General features: G+C 39.8%; 2 protein-coding genes across 4 annotated transcripts in view; one reads left to right on the forward strand and one right to left on the reverse strand.

Annotated features, from left to right (window-relative positions):
- Positions 1-622: 622 nt before the first annotated feature.
- Positions 623-13,393, reverse strand: LOC131990930 (transforming growth factor beta-3 proprotein-like). Of its 3 annotated transcripts, none has more exons than XR_009396093.1 (8): positions 12,667-13,393; positions 6,547-6,710; positions 4,767-4,896; positions 4,491-4,598; positions 3,871-4,036; positions 3,398-3,551; positions 1,932-2,522; positions 623-1,874 (listed from the first exon to the last, which is right to left on the reverse strand). XR_009396093.1 is itself a non-coding variant. In XM_059356170.1 (7 exons), the coding sequence occupies exons 1-7, from the start codon at positions 13,010-13,012 to the stop codon at positions 2,364-2,366; spliced, it is 1,227 nt and encodes a 408-aa protein (XP_059212153.1). In that variant the 5' UTR covers positions 13,013-13,393; the 3' UTR covers positions 623-2,363. The 3 variants fall into 3 exon arrangements, 1 of the variants encoding a protein (XP_059212153.1); XR_009396092.1 differs by having other exon boundaries at positions 623-1,900; XM_059356170.1 differs by having other exon boundaries at positions 623-2,522.
- Positions 11,880-16,702, forward strand: part of esrrgb (estrogen-related receptor gamma b) — a 104,112-nt gene continuing 99,289 nt past the window's right edge. The window contains exon 1 of the mRNA XM_059356169.1: positions 11,880-11,919. The gene's annotated coding sequence lies outside the window, so the exon portion shown is untranslated. The remainder of the gene's footprint in view (positions 11,920-16,702) is intronic.

Below are 16,702 nucleotides of genomic sequence, written 5' to 3' on the forward strand. Positions count from 1 at the left end.
TATGCTAGTAATTTATGAATAAGCGTGCAGTGGGTTTAACTTTCTAATAACCCATCAGTTCAATTTCCAAAGTCAATAAGTTAGGAAATAATACATTTATTTTGGTCCAGATGCTCTGCAGCTCTTTTCCAAAGGTCACAGGGTCCATTGGAGTGGTCTCCTTAATAATTTAAAGAAAAGGTAAAAAAGTGGTACCAAATGTAAAATGCATTTGTCAGATGTGTGATTTATACCAACCGTTTTACGAACAATAAGAGAATAAAGAGATGTCTGCCCATTAATGTGTACTGAAAATAAGAGTAATTGCTTTTTGCCTGGGAAAGCTGTTAAGCAGCAATCCCAGAGAAGGAGAAGTTGAATTTATTACTCTGGTAGAAAAAAAAACCTCTGCAGGAAACAGGTGGGACTGGTGAGATTCAAGTAAGAAAAATTATGTTCGTATGGAACCAAAACATTATGAGAAAATAGCATTTTAAATTGCATTTCAACATGGCAGACAAGACCAGTGGCTAAACTCATCATTTTGTAATTTGGAGTTAAATGATTTTACAGGTTACATTTGATTATTTAATAAATGCAAAGCTGGAGCGATTGTTAAGATTTAAAAAGGGCTCATACAGGATTATGCATGTTGTGTTTTTAATAACAATCACGATCAACAAGTCAGTCAAACAATATTACTGCCAAAAACGTCACCTAAATGTCATCTTAAAGTGGAGATGACTCTGACTGGGTGAATGTCAAACAGTACAGGGATTCAGAATGATTCTCCTGACTCGGAGAAAAATGAGGTCTAACTGTACATCCAGCCACTGTCATGTAATGACTTTTCCCCTCCATCTTCTTTTTTTTTTTTGTTCCATTAGGGCTTCACACTGTAAAAGAGCACCAAAACAAACAGAGACGGAGCAGAGGGAATGAAAGACTGCAGTGTTTTTGGGAAGTCCTGACTATGTGATTCCTTGTCAGCTGGCTGGAGTGACGAGTGACAGGTGAGTTGATAGGAGAGGATGATATATGACATGACAATTCCTATTATTGCTGCAGAAAAGTGCTCCGAGTTAACTTTCTGGGGATAGTCACCTTTTAATACAATAAGTCAAACATACACTGGATCACATACAACAGGTCAAACTAATTTGTACATGGACAAAAAGCTGCATATTCTTTTCTAAATCACAAGGAAATATAACAGTACCCTTAGTTTAATATAAAAGTGTTTCCACCGATGGAGATACACGTCAATTTTATGTCCCAGTTAGTGAAACAATCACTATATGACAAGTTGCATAACAGACCAAATCTGCTATTAATGTAAAAGAAATGCCATAAAAACCTGTTGCGTAACACGTGTTCTTTTCCAGTATATTCTTTGATGTCCTATAAATAATTTGAACCTGTTAGAGATGAGAACTTCCAGTGAATGGCAGTGTGCTCATGGCTTGTTTCCATCACAGTTCTTCGCTTCCATACAGGTCCCCCCCTCTCCTCCCTCTTCTTCTCTTCCTCCTCCTCTTCTTCTTCTTCTTCCATCTATTCTAATAGATGCACCGCAAAAAAAAAAAAAAAAAAAAAAAAGGCCATTGCTGCTGGCTGGCCAAAAAAAGAAAAGCTTGGCTCAACTTCTTTGTTCATTCACTTTCCATTGCAAATCCAGCAGGCATTCTCTCGGCTCTCCTTTTCCCTGACCACAGCTATGGCTTTGGATACAGCAGCAAGTCTGTCCTTTCTCCTTTTGTGTTTGAAGATAATGTCCACTGTTTGAAGGGAAGGGAACCTAAGGCAAAATCCAGCCTGAAAGGACTCTTCAGTCGAGCACAATTTGTATTTGTGACAATGAACAATATCATCCCGAGGCTAGAGACAGGAAGCTGCTCTACTGACAATGTAGAGACTAACCCTTTGTGGAATACTTGAAGCTGAAAATATACCACAAAATAAGTCTCCTTCATTCATTGTCCATGAAGCAGCTCCTGCTTTGTCACAGATAGATTTGAACAGGGCTCTCTGCAATCTAGCTTTAGGAGTGTGTTGTCCACCTTCACAAATCCAGAAGGCTTTCAGATCATGTGGTTGGTTTGGACTTTTTTTAAGATGAAAATAACTACTTTTCATCTGGAGTGGGAGGGAAAATAATACAAAAGAAGAAAACAAAATAAAGACGACCTCAAGTTTTTTTTAAGAAAATCTGCATCCTTAAAAAAAATAAGTGTGACCTCCAGAGTGGTGTTCAGTTCTAAGCCATGAGGCCACAGGGTCAGTTAAAGTATTTGTCACAGCTAAGAGTCCAAAAGTCAACGAGCGTGGGTTTTTCGTCAGTACCTAGTAAAATCCTGCCGTACTACCTCGCCTTTCACGTCTTCTCAGCTACACTTGCAAGACTTGACGATCATGTTGGAGAGCTGCTCCACTTTGGGGGTCCGTCCGGAGTAGTAGAGTATAGTGAGGGGTTCCAGGTCCTGAGGGACACAGCAGGGGGAGGCCGATGCCTCCGGATTCAGAGTGTTGTACAGGCTCAGCAGCTATTGGAAAGCACACAGGAGAGATTGTATTAGATTCGGTATCTAATCACTGATTGATTCTTGGTGATATGCTGGGTAGTTTAAATCAGAATAACTGCTTGACTTTGTGAAATTCTGTAAATACTGTGACACATTATTGAGAATTCATCATGGAGACTTTAATTAATGGCCAAATAAACAATTAAAGTGAGCTAAAATATTTACTACACATTTTCCTGGGAGATTACAGGGATAATTCTGATTTTTTTTTTTAAGTGTGATTGTATGTGAATAAGCTGTCAGGAGTACCAGAACGAAAGCAAAGCAACATACTGCTCTATGCTCTCTTCAAAGCCACCAGACTCCATTGACAAAAACAGTAATTTCACCTCACAGATCGCGGGAGTTGTTGGCCCACCGCTACCTCAATCATTTAGTTTGTTTGTTTTGTTTGTTGTTGTGTGACTTGGTGATTCCGAATGAACCTATTAAAAATCACAGTCACAAAGAAACGCAAACAAATTAACCAATTGAGTAGGCGTGGCTAACTATGCTGGTAACGCGGCCTACCAACGCGGAGTCATGAGAAATGGAGGTTGTCATTTCGCCCTCCAAACAATCGGCCTTTCAAGTCTTGGTGCAGACAATTTATTAGGGTGTCTGTCTGAGGACTGTTCTTCTCCTGAGACGAATCTGTAGAAATTCGAGTGGAATCACATTTAAACCTCCACCAAATGTGGTTGGGATCTGACTTTCAAACAGTGTTTCATGTGTTTTCTAAACTCAATCTGGATACAATCAGGATATGCCAAAAAACTCTCACTGTGGGGAAACTTCTTGCCCCTAACAAACCCTCCTCTTTTTTCTTTTTTTTAACCCTGATGGATTCTTCTTACCGAGCTGTGCGTTGTGTCGGAGCTCCTCAGGTAAGGGCAGGGCCCGGAGCAGTAGTTGGCATCGTAGCCACTGGGCTCATGGATCCACTTCCAGTCCAAGTCACGCCGGAAATCAATGTGGAGCCGGCGAACACAGCAGCTCTCCTCCACATTTCTGTGATTAAGATGCATAACAATAGTGTAACTAGGTGCAATTAAGTCCCCAAATTTAGTCCTAAAAAATCTCATGTGGGGGATACCAGATGCAGTATGCTTACGAATACATTTGTGATATTACTATATGTGTAAAAGCTGATGCATTTTATATACAAGTATGAAATTAAAAAGCTCAAAAAAGAAAGATTAGCACAGGCTTCACTCAACTTTGCAAATAAGGATATTTGAAGGATTTGATGAAGTGACCCAAAGACTACCGTGTATGTGCGAGCATCTCACTTCATTCACACACTAAAGATGAATTATGCATCTCTTACGAGAAACAGTAGTTTGTGTCCAGCGCTCTCTTGCGTCGGCGTGATGTCTGAGCGTCGAGGCGGTGCGGTGGGATCATCATGAGGATGAGGTGAGGCAGGTGCGGGTCCTTTTTCTTCTTCAGGTGATCCATATCCAAACGACTGTGTTCCTCATCTCCATCCACGCCTAAATTATATAGACAGGGTGCATTTTAACCAACGTTTTAGTGGCTTTTCTCTTTTCTTTTGTAATTCCCCTCAATCCGAGCATACAATTTCCAAAATTATTGTCTATAAAACTGTCGTCACTGTCATTTGTTTACATGATGCAGATAAGAAAACACTGAGGAAAGAAGAAGTTGTTTGGCAGTTACTTAGTTTCTAAATTTCGCATTGCAAGTTTATTCTTAGCCCTCTGAAACATAAATCAGGAAACAATATAAAGACTTTATCAGAAGATAAAGAAATATACAAATAATATTGGATTGTTTTTACCACATACAAACTGACATCTAGCATTGCATTTAAATTGATAAGAGGAATGTTAACATAGTAAAAAGTAAGCATAACATTTTCAGACATTAGATAAAAAAGAAAACGTGGCACAAATAACTATTTGACAAGAAGTTGTTGAAGCCCACCTTTAAACTTCACCTCCAGCACCTCGTTCTCATTGTCGATGATGTCCCCATTTGGGTTGAAGGTGTGGCAGGGACAGTGCACACTGATCTCCAAACCCAGATTACTACCTGATGGCAAACAAAGGAAAGAGGATCTCTAAAAAGAAGCCCAAGTCAACAGTCTCCCTCTTTAAATCTCAGTGCTGGTAAGAGAAATACAAGTCACATTTCTGAATTTAAACATTATTATGGGGAGTAAAAATAGCTTATTGATGACTACAGTAACCTCAGACTCACCTCTGTTCATCAGCCATTCCCGCACAGTTTCAGTCACATCGAAGGAGACCCACTCTGGAGTACCTTTGGTCAGCACGTTCTTGGCTGCAAGGTAGCGTTGTTTCCTAATGTGTTCATTCGGTCTCACAATCTGCAAAGATACAATAATAATAATGATAATGGTCAATCTGAGAACTTTTCTTTCAATACTGAAACCACTTCAACATGTAACAAAGAGCGAACAGGATGTTGCTACGTTCGTATTCGTCAAACTCAAGTTAGCATGAGCAATGTTAAGCAGGTTTAATAAAAAGGAAGGTGGTTAAAGAAGAAACATCCTGAACAAATCCTACAAAACATTCAATCTGAGTCACGTTTGTTTTGCAGAGGGGAAAATATGGCTCTTTAGCCAACTAGCTGTTCCACGTACATCACTCACCACCTTAGCTAACTAGTTGCTAGCCTTCTCTGTCCTGTATTTTGCGTTTTGGCCTGGTAGAGCATAGTTATATTATCGAAGCTTGTTTGCTGAAAATAGCTGCTACGTTGTTGGTGGGAACAAAGTTGTTGACAGCAGTAATATGCAATTATACAATACATGTGTGTGCCAAGACCAAAGCAATAATCTAGCAGTTCATAAAAGTTGTATAGACCTGGAGAGGTGAATGTTCATTCTCTGTTTGTTTACTGCAGACAGCCTTTTTTTTTTACAGAACCCTCAGACTTTTTATTCCTTCACCATATAAAAGTATTGATATATTAACATACAGTACTTAACTTTTGGTTAAAACAAACCTTGGTGGTTGTTTTCAGTTGTATAAAAGTTGTTGTTGGACGTGTCTCTCATGTCAATGGAAGGAGTCTCTGTCTGTATTTATGTTTACATGTCTGTCCTTTGACTTTCTCATCAACTGTTTGTCTGATTAATGTCATCTGATTGGCGGGTGTATTGCTGAGGACCTAAGGAAGTGCACTGTTGAGCCTGAGCTCTTGAGATCTCCAGGAAATATTTATTAGTAGCACATTATATACACACTAGGTGGTGTATTGAAAGTGGACCTTTTTAACTGCTGAGGTACACCTTGCTCTCCGTCAGTTTCTGAAGTCCTGGATGTAGCAGTCATGACCTGGATACGGTGCGGCCCTTTCCAGTGGCAACACAAAAAAAAACGAAAAAGCATTTTCCCCATTGTAAAATAGACCTTGGTTATGTCATGACATCACTCCTGACAGAATATCTGTATGTGGTGGTATTTTTTTGTTTTATTTCAATAGTTAAACTTGTATTGGAACCTCAATGCCAAGAATCTTACAACCGAAGAATGGGGACCTGATGACGTTAACTACAAGTTTTTGTAGAAGTGCGTTGCATCATTTTATCACTCAGCAGACCAGAGCTCCTTTTTTACAGCTTAATAAACTTTGCATACTGTTTTGAGGACTAAATATTAAAGACCACTACATAACCAAAATGAGAACTGTATTAGATCTGGGCTGCCAGCGCTGCACTAACCGTGCCCCTGTCCCAGTTCTGCTAACATTCTGCAGGCCTGTTGAGCTTTTTGGCTTTCGATCTGGCAACCACAATCTGGTTATCATTGGCGCTCTTTCTCAATTAGGGTCTAAAATCATGTGGTGAAGAACTGCTAACCAGCTTATGTAAGATATATTCTTGACAGACTGGAACTGAACTATCTAGAAAAGAAGATTACATTCCAGGAAAGAGACTCTGAATCTCTCTGTTGCTGAGCTCTGCTTTTGATCTTTGGTAGAAGGACATAAAAACGGTACCTTTACGCACCTGGTAGAGCTCAATCCGCTGTTCATTCCTCTTGGAACTTGAGTTTGGCACCCTCAGAGCTCGAAACTCTGCTCTGAAGAGGTTGGTCGAGTTCCTTTCCATGGCAGAGACGTTGAAGCGGAAAACCTTAGAGGTGATGCCTTTTGGGCAGTAGAGCAGATCGTCTGGAGCAGAGAGAATAAAATAAAACTTTTGTGAGAGAACAGGCTTGGAAATTCTTATCAAGGTCTGATGTAATACAAAAAGTTTATGTCCAAACACAGACCTCAAACGAAGATACTTGCATTATGATCTACTTTATATAAGTGCAACAGTTGAAATAAAAAGTTCTCCTGTCAACTTTTATTGTAGCAGACATTTTGACTGTACAGGTGTAACTAAATATATTCACAATGTCGCTCTTATGTTCAAGTGAGCCAGCTATAACCCCGCCTGACAATACACAACAAAAAAGATGTAAATAATTTCAACTGAGAACTAAAACGCATGAATTTTAGGCATTTTTGCTTGAAAATTACTTAAATGATTAATTGGTTTTGAAAATACAATTATAGCTGCCAATTATTTTTCTCTTGATCAACTAATTGATTAATTTACCACTTATTTCAGCTATATTTAATAACATTCAGGGCCCTATCTTACACACGTTGCAGCGCAGCAGTCATTGCAAGTTTCAGAGTGACACAGTGGTCATTTTCACACCCAGCACCCTGATTGTGTAAGTATGCACTTGCGCCCATCTGTGTTCTCATGGATGTGTGTTGGCCTTGAAAGAAGGTTTGGTCAGGTGCATTGCCATCTTGAGGCAGCAGAAAGCGATTGCGCCATTGACCAAGAAAAACCTGGTCTAAAGTCAATGGCGCAGTATGTTTGTAAAGCACTTTGGTCAGTGCATGTTGTCTTAAATGTCCTATAGGAAAAAATGACTTGATTTTATTTTATTATTCAGATAGTAAGATGATCCTACACAGACAGGTTCACATTGCGTGACCTTCTGCTTGTTATACACACAAGTGTAACAGGTTCATAATAGGTTAATTTAATAGGTTCATACAGTTCATTTACACATGTGCGGTCAATTGGAGGTTTTTGATGGAGGGAGAAAATCGCTTGATTCTCCAGTTTACCAAATCAACTATTTAAATGGCAATGCAGGGTTTTAAACAGAATGGCAGATGGCACTCTTATACTCAAAATACACATGTGATTAATTAAGAAACTAAATGTAACCCCTTTGCCCCCTGTGCTTTACCTTGCACCCAGATTGTGTGACCTTCAACTAGAGAAGTAGAGTTTGATGCTACCAGATGCACTTGCGCCATGCTTTTAAATAAGGCCTTAACTGTTTCAGCTTGTCTTCATCCACAACACAGTTATGAAAAACACTTCTCTGGCTGAATAAGAGAAGAGTGGGTTGGGGAGGTGTTTCTTTGGATCAAACTTATTTCTGCTTGATGCCAGAGTAATTTCACTTGTGCTCTAAAGAAGTACAGTACTTTGTTAACTGAGTTGGCAACAAACATAATAATTTCTAACTCTGGATGGCAAAGCAATCTATTGAAATAAAGCAAAACTTTAATATAAAAATAATGGCATGGTTTTACAGTAAATTGTGTTTTTTATATGCTAGAAGACTTATAAACCCATTCACACCTAGAATATGTTCTTGGGTTTGCTGACTCTTTAGTGGCTGGCACTAAGTTTATCAGCTCATGGTGAATGATTAGTGTGGTTGCCTGCGTTATCAAAATTCCTCAGTGTTTCCCGAACACATTGTGTCTATATTTGGTGGAAATGAAACTGTTGTAATTGAAATAGCAATATTATTGAGCTTAGTATGACTTCACCTCCCTGGTATCTGCGTATCAAAAACCCTGCTATCCTCAGTCCCACTGACAACTTTTTGGACCCAAACCCCCCTTCTGACCATGATGACTTCTCCACAACCCAACCTCAGTCATTGACATATGCCAGATTCTGTATGCGTACCATGCTATAAAAGGAAATCTTTCCAATGATTGCAGTCCAGCCTCTCAATGTAGTAATTTGCCAGTCTTCCAGCAGCTTTCTGCTTCATTTGCACCTGTCACGGATTTGTGTTGGTTCACAGAGCTGCCTCAGATCCACCAAAGGTCAACAGTTTACTTTCAGCAAGTATCAAAAGGTGAGTGTGTGTTTGCCCACATTAGCTGAGGTAAAGAGATTGATGTCACTGGCTAAGAGTCAAAACTTTATTCCACAAAGCCAAACTTCTGGTTCTGTTAAAATCACAAGGGGCAGCACACTAAGGTAGCTGTGTCTTTATAACACTGGCTTCACAGTTTCTACTGATATTAAAGGGATAGTTCACAGTTTTGGGAAATGCACTTACTTGCACAGAGAGAGACAATAACATTGGTATCACTCACGTATGTATGATAACTATGAAGCTGCTGCCATCAGACAGTTAGCTTAGCGTAGTGTAAAGACTGGAATCAACAGCTAGCCTAGACTGTCCAAAAGTAACAAAATCACCATCATCTACAGAAAGGTATGCATGTTTTCACACCTATAGTTTGTTTTCTCTGGTCCAAATCAGATCATGAGTTTGGAGCTTTTTCCCCTTGGTTGTTTTTCTTGTCAAGCACAGAAATATCCAAGCAAACCAAAATGCATCACTACAAACCGCACAAGAACATTCACTCGGCTTATTGGTCAGATGTGTCTGGGGTGGGAGCAAGAGAGTAAATACAGGAGTCCTGTGTTCTGCATATTTCTCTGTTAAATATTGCGATGACATTTAACAGCAACCGTAACGTCGGCAATTGCTCATTTCATCGCTAATTATTTGGGCAACATACCAGACAAAACTATAGCAGCAGAATGCCAAATTAATATCAAAGAATGTTTATTCTGTGGCTAGCTGCTACTCTACATCTGCCATATCCCAGATCGCAAAGAGCATCTGGCTACACAAGCTGTTTAGCTCAAATTTTCAGATTACAGCTGGCAGTTGCATCGAGGTCGGATCACATTCCCACTACAAGTCCTCTACCTCTAAGGGTCTCCATGCTGTTTGTTTGTCTGCTCCTAAATGCGAATCCAGCCCAAATGACCTGCGCTACCTGGGCAAACCAGGGTTCGTTAAAAGTAAACCAAACAATTTGAGTGTTTTTTGGAACAGTTTGTTGCATTTGGCAAAGAAGAAGCAAAATATACAAACATCTTCGACAAAAAAAAGTAATTCCTAAAGTGGAATCATTATCTCTTGTGTTTGCTGACATTTTCAGAAATGGTGGAGGCCATGGAAGTACATTTTTCTGTCAATGGTAAGTTAGCATATTCTAATTTTTGTTGTATAGTTTCTTATTAACGTTGTTAAAATATCTGTGGAAAATGTTGATATTCTCAACAGCCTCATCTTTTTTTCTGTCATTATGCCTTTGCATTTCCTGCGTTACATTACGATAACCTGATAAATTATTAGCCTGTGTTCTCACGACTTGAACGTCAAGCGAAACGTGTACACGCCAGAAAATGCTTCTATGGGCAACAAACTATGTATTTTGTATTATGTAGTTTAACATGTCTTAACACATCTCTAAATTAATCTGACAAAGCCTGAAGAAAGTATATGTGAAATGCATCATTTGTGTGAGAGCTGCTGAAAAAGGACTGAAAGCAGCACAAAAAAATTACAAAAATACACCTGTTATTAAATATTGTGAAGTGGGGCAACAATAGAGGTGACCTTAACATCCACACAGACTTAAATTAAACTCACATGTAGTTTGAGTCCCACTTTTTCTTTCTATGGAAGTTCAAACATGATAAAGATGCAGAATATTTGGAAAGCCATTACTTCTGCATTGCATCCATAATATATTATTATAATCCGTTTCATTTAACTGAAGAAAATCGTTACTACCAGAGTAGAATGAAAGTTCAGCAATCTATAAAATAGTTCATCTTGCCCGCTGCAGCATATGAAAATCACATTACCCAGTCTCAGAGAGTGGGCTCAGTGTATGTATGTAGATATAGAGGCTATTGACAAAATGCATATTTCCAAGTATGAGATCATCTTGGACACATTAAAACACTCTGCCATGCCAATACCACAGTTTTAGGATTGAGTAAAGAATAAAAATTGGAATATTATTAGCTTGTCGACATTTTAAGTATCTGAGAAGCAGAGATGTTGACGAGTGCACACTCATACAGATGTGTCAGTGCAGCACATGTGCTGTTATATTAACTTTCTGCCCTATTCTCCTTCGTTTTTTCAGCTAATTACATCAAAATCAGGCACAAAGACCACAACATTAAACATTAAAAAAGTGCATGTATGTATGTCTTGCATCATAAAGGCCATCTGTGCCTCAGCATTGAAACCACCACACCAACTCAAAGCACCTACTGCCTGCCGTTTTTGTCAAAACTATTTTGCGAGATTCAAAACAGAACATTGCTGAGGGAAAATAGGTCTTTTGAGAAACACCTGTTGATTTCAAAGGGACTCTGATGCAATGGTCTTGGCTTTGCTCTGGACCATGAGGCCCTCTTTGCCTCTTACACACGCACAGCATTTATCCTATTCTACTTTCTCAGTAATCCAAACTCAGTCAGACCACATGCTGCATGAATCTCCCTCAAAGTGCTGACACATGTCCCTCTCAGCACAGGGTTTCCACCTCCAGTTCATAGCTTTTATTTCTATAGAGGAAATAGTCGTGCCAAATGGAGGTTTAGCACAAACCACTCGGAGTAAAAACAATGTGAGCCTAACAGGCCTTTGCTGATAATCTTAACAAATATTTCACAATCAAAATAAAGCTTGGTGAAACCTAATTTTACCTCGAGGCAATAAAATGACGGCACAGTGGAATCATTCAGGTTTAAGAGGATGGATGCCGGCTCAGTTTCACAGTCAATTTAGCAAAGTTAAACCTGAGCAGAGCAGTAAGTGATCTCATGCTCATGGGCCACCCGTGTGGGTAATTCCCCGGCCAAGACAGGAAGTGGGGTCACTTTAAGCTCCATCTCAACGAGGAGGTGGGTGGTAGTGATGTGTGGGAGCCCACTCCTCCTGCACAGACTGACTGCAGTGGGGAGAGGGATGCCTCGCTCAATCCAGACTAACAGGGGAGGGGGGGGTCCTTCCATCATCTAACTTTTCCTGTCCACCTCTGTTAACTTTTCCTACTCCTTCTCCTAAAGGCATCCCCATCCGCCTGGGCAGATGTCCCTCTCATTTGGGCCTGACTGGAAAGGAAGTGGGAACATCTGGGGAGAAGGACAGAATCCATGGAGGAAAAAAAACAAGGAGGAAGAGTGGAGTCAGGAGTAGGAGGAGAGTGACTTTCCTGGAACACTGGTGCAGGGTTAAAACAGGTTGGTGAGCACTGCAGTCACAAAGCACAAATTCCAAGTGGACAGCAAGTTCACCTTTCAGGTTTACGAAACCTTACAGAGCTCTAGCATAATTTAAGTTCATAAATATAAAACCCCCTTTGCTGAAAATGTAATCTGCGTATTGTTTCTTCTGGATATTTGAGCTTCACTGTGCAGAATGATGTTCAGGCACGAGTTTGACACTAGAAGGATGTTTTCACGTTTCACACACGTGTACCTACATTATGATTATGTGTACAAGTAGTCTGGAAGTCAGTTCTGGTCCAATTTACTCCCACACAAGTGTGACTTGAAGCCTACAGCTCACATACTCTGCACTGAGAATGGACTTCAAATTGAAATAGGAAACCTCTTGTGTCCCGCAACTTCTGAAGTACAAACAATTTGCATTTCTATGGATTCTGCATTTTTCTATTAATTTTGTGTTTTGTATAAAATGTGTAACTTTTTTTGTGGAAAAACTATCACACATGAGTCTCGGATCTTTAATGTGCAACAGATTAAAAACTAAGCGATTTAGTTTTTAAACTTTTTACTATAAATACACATTTATGAATGACATAGGAACCTGATGCTGAACTTTTGAGATAAGTGCATCCGGCTGGCACGGGCTTTAGGCATACACTCTATTTGGTGCGTAATTACGCACTACGGACTCATTGATTGCTGGCATTGAAACAACAAAGTGATGGACACCTAATCCACATAGAGAAGCGTAATACTCACTGCTTTCTGGCGGTCCGTACACCATGTTGAATTTGTATATCTCTTTGGCATAGTACTCTGTCTCCGTGTTGTCCTGACCGCAACTTTGCTGCCGATCCCTCCTCAGCTCCTCCAGTAGCTCCTTGGTGCTGTTGTACAGAGCTTGGATTTGATACGGGATTTTACTCGGTCCCAGAGAGTGCGGGGGACTCGTCAGTCTCAGTTTGCTCAAAAACTGACCTCGTATCGCCTCGACCCTCTTCCGTTTCACATGGTCGATATCCACGGTGGCACAAGTTGACAGAGACGAGCTCAAAGTCGCGCAGTTGAGGAGGAGGACAAACAGTAAAGCCTTACCCAAATGCATCTTTCTCTCTGCATTTGATTAAGGTCAGTGTCACTTAGTCAAACTGATGAGCCCTGCTGCTGCTGCTTCTAAATTCCTTAATGATGGAAAAACTCCTCACTTAATTCGTTTTTCTTGTGGCAGTCCCTTTTGTTACCAATCCAAGTGTGTGTTCGCCCATTAGACATTACTCAATTCAAAGTCCCGAACAACAGAAACTATCCCGCATATGTGACATTTATCCGCCACAAACTGACTTTTCTTTTGCATTCTTGTGCTCAGTCCGGTAGGTTTAAGTCGTCCCGCTGCTCGGCTTATCTCTCCTCGTTCCTGTCTCATCAAAATCTAGTGCCGCTTTATTGTCTGTGCGGAAGCAGACCGCAGGCTGTCAGGTTCACGAGGTATATGCGACTTTGAGCAGTCGGTATGGCCGCACGTGTGTTTTATACCAGTTTCTGACGCTTGATGGAGGAGGGACCGCAGACACCCGGGACAGTCCAAATCACAACAGCGCTCACTGCGATGCATCACACATCTACTTTGACATAAAGTAACACTTGGAGGTTTATTTTCTGACCGAGTCAATCATATGAGCAGTTATATGAAGTTATACAGTTTGGGCTTTATTGTTTTTGATACTTTTTTCTTTGTTAAGGCGTCAGAAATTGAGTAAATATCAAGTAGTTTGGCTTCTCTGGTGTATTTTCAAATGTTTTTCATGTGAAACGTGATCAATAGTGCAGAGATCTCGGCTCAGCTGTTGTTTCTTCATGTCGTCTACCATACTGTAGCCTGGGTCGTGCTCCCTCTAGTGGTGAATTATGGGAACTCGCAGTTGCCTACATTCTCTTTTAAGTGTCTGAGTTGAATAAATTCTCCTTTTCCTCTATTACATTTAATATAAATTAATACATTTAAAGTCTTATTACATGGTATTTGTATACACATTTGAACAACATATGTTGTTAAGATGTTTATTATCCTATGAAACAAAACAAAAACATGTTTGCGTTTCATTGGCCTCCCACAAGCTGATTCAAGGACAGTTGTTAAAGGGAAATGTAGGCCAACACAACAGTCAAATCTAAGTCCAGAACTTAAAGGGACAGGTCACCCCATAAAAAAGACATGCTTTTCCTCTTACTTTTCGTGCGATTTATCAATCTAAATTGTTTTGGTATGAGTTGTCGAGTGTTATCTGCCCTCTCTAGAGTGTGATGAAACTTGATGGCACATGGCTTGTGGTGCTTAAATTGCCAAAAGAAAAACACTAACACATTTGAAAAATTCACCAGCAATGTCTCTTTCCAGCAATCTTGAGCTAGTTACTCAAGATAATCCACAGACCTTGATGTGAGCAGTTTCTTAAACTGCTCAAGGTCTGTGGAACTGAGTCATGTTTCAGTCAAAAGGAATTTGCTGTTTAGTTTTTCAAATGTGTTTGTTGTTGTTGTCGAGTGCCACCTAGTCCCATTCATAAGAGAAGGGAAACATCTCCACAGCTCTCATGATGTCTCCAACACTCAGCAACTCACACCCAAAGATAGCTTGATAAATAAAACTATAGAAATTAGGAAAAATATGTATTTTTGATTTTTGGGGTGAACTGTCCTTTTTATAAAGTTTGTTCTTAACTCTCAAAAAAATAACAAAACATCAAAACATCAGTTTTGTTGTTTTATTTTTCATCTCAAAATAGAGTCTTAAACTTTCCTTCGACAAAAGAGAAATTAAGTATTTGTTTCGGTGGTAGCAACTATAAAATGACAATTACTGGGTTTTTATAGACTTTACACATAAAAATACCACAGAGATAATTTCTGGTAATCCACAGTGGGGTCCTTTGTCTGCCCTTCTTTTGTTGGATCCCTCTCACACAGACCCACACAATACAGGACATGCTCTCAGATTACAGAAATCCTTTCAGTCACATTCTGGCAACATGATTGCATTACTTGTTCAAAAGAACCAAAGTCTCTTCTCCGTCAGTGCAGATTTTCCCATGCCCTCTGCAAACCACATCCACATCATTTTTATGCTCTGATGTCTGAAGGTTTATTTGCAGACCCTTAAGTTATTTTATCTTTTTGATTTTTTCCCCCTCTGCAGTCTGTTTTATCTCTATTCATAGAGCATATCCACATTCTCAGACCTATTTTAGGTCAAAGCTCACTCAACCACTGGAGGCCCCGTACCCAAACATGGGGTCTGGTATTTCACTATTTTTCTTATGCCCACCAGTTTGCGTAGCAAGAATGATTTTGAACAATGTCCAAACTTGGTAAATATTTGGCTTAGAATCATATGCCCAGGTGCCTGTGTGTACTACAGTATATATACCATTTTCTTGACCTTATTTTGCTTGTTTGCTGGAGTTGAAGATTAATATGAGGTTTGTACTGACACATTATGTCACACATTTCTATTTCAACTCACCATGAATGAAGATTCGTCTTTCATGCACTTTAATGTAGTGGCTGATACTCCCACTTGCTGTCTGTCTTTTATTTTCCTCTTTCCAGTCTTGCAAATGGGATTTGATTTATTTCAACATCACAATATCGGTGAATAGTGCATGATGTAGGGATTATTTTGGCTTCTTGCATGAAAAATGGTCCTAAATCTACAATTTGTTGCCTCACATGCTGTAAAGATCAGTTGCAACTAGAAGGGCACGCATGGAACACAGACCGCCACCAAAGCCAAATCTTGCAATGATAACAAGCATGAAAAATAATTTGTGCATCTGCTCCGTGATTTAGATCCGCTCCAATTTATATTGGGTTCTTCCTCGGACCATGCTACACCCTTTCACCAAGTTTCACTAAAATCGAGCGGCTAATTTTTCCGTAATCCTGCAGACAAACAGACAAACAAGCCAAACAGAAAACATAGGAGAGCTAATAAAGCTCCATTGTGCTCAAGCAGTAAATCAGTAAAAGCTCTGCGTTGTTTGTTAATGATCAAGCTCCTCAGTATCTGTTGTCTTCAATACTTGGTCATAGTAACAGTGTTGCTTTTCTGTTTGTTATTTGGAAATTGGTTTCCCGTAACGTCGCTCCAAGCTCTGGCTGCACTGTCTTCATTCATAACTTTGGCTCAGTGAGCGATCCAAACCCCAAAATGGCTTTTTGCATGATCCAAGAATGAGATATCTCCATAGACATTGTGAAACTATTTTAGGACATGCAGTACCCTGGTCCCTGGTATTCCTCAGCCACTTTCCCACAGTCCGTTATGCCTACTGCCTTACATTGCGTTATAGCTTATCACAAAGGTTAAGTTAAGGAAAGCAGTGACACAGTACGCAGTCATTTGTTATTTTTTCTCTCTTACTAAGTCTGTAAAGTCTTTGCTGTGTGATCTTTATTCATTCAGGATCATCATCTTTTAGTTAATTATTTCCAAATTTGTGTGACACACCTCAATGAATATACATTTTGCTTAATGTGGCTTTTTAAAATGCATTCTTTAAAAGTGAACATTTGGTTATTCTGATGTCATTAAAGAGGCTCCTTGTTCTGCATCGGTGTTGCTGCTGTTTCTGTCTCATCCTTTGGCAATTACTGTAATGTTGGCAGTTCTCCATTAAGCCAGCAGGTGATGCTGCTTAACAAACAATGTCTGCCGTCTGTGTCTGCATACCACCACAGGAGCAGAGAAACTCAGCATCTTATACATTTTCAGAGAGATCATGTCATATAATACTAT

Source organism: Centropristis striata, chromosome 18, assembly GCF_030273125.1.
Source record: "Centropristis striata isolate RG_2023a ecotype Rhode Island chromosome 18, C.striata_1.0, whole genome shotgun sequence".
Classification (NCBI taxonomy): domain Eukaryota; kingdom Metazoa; phylum Chordata; class Actinopteri; order Perciformes; family Serranidae; genus Centropristis; species Centropristis striata.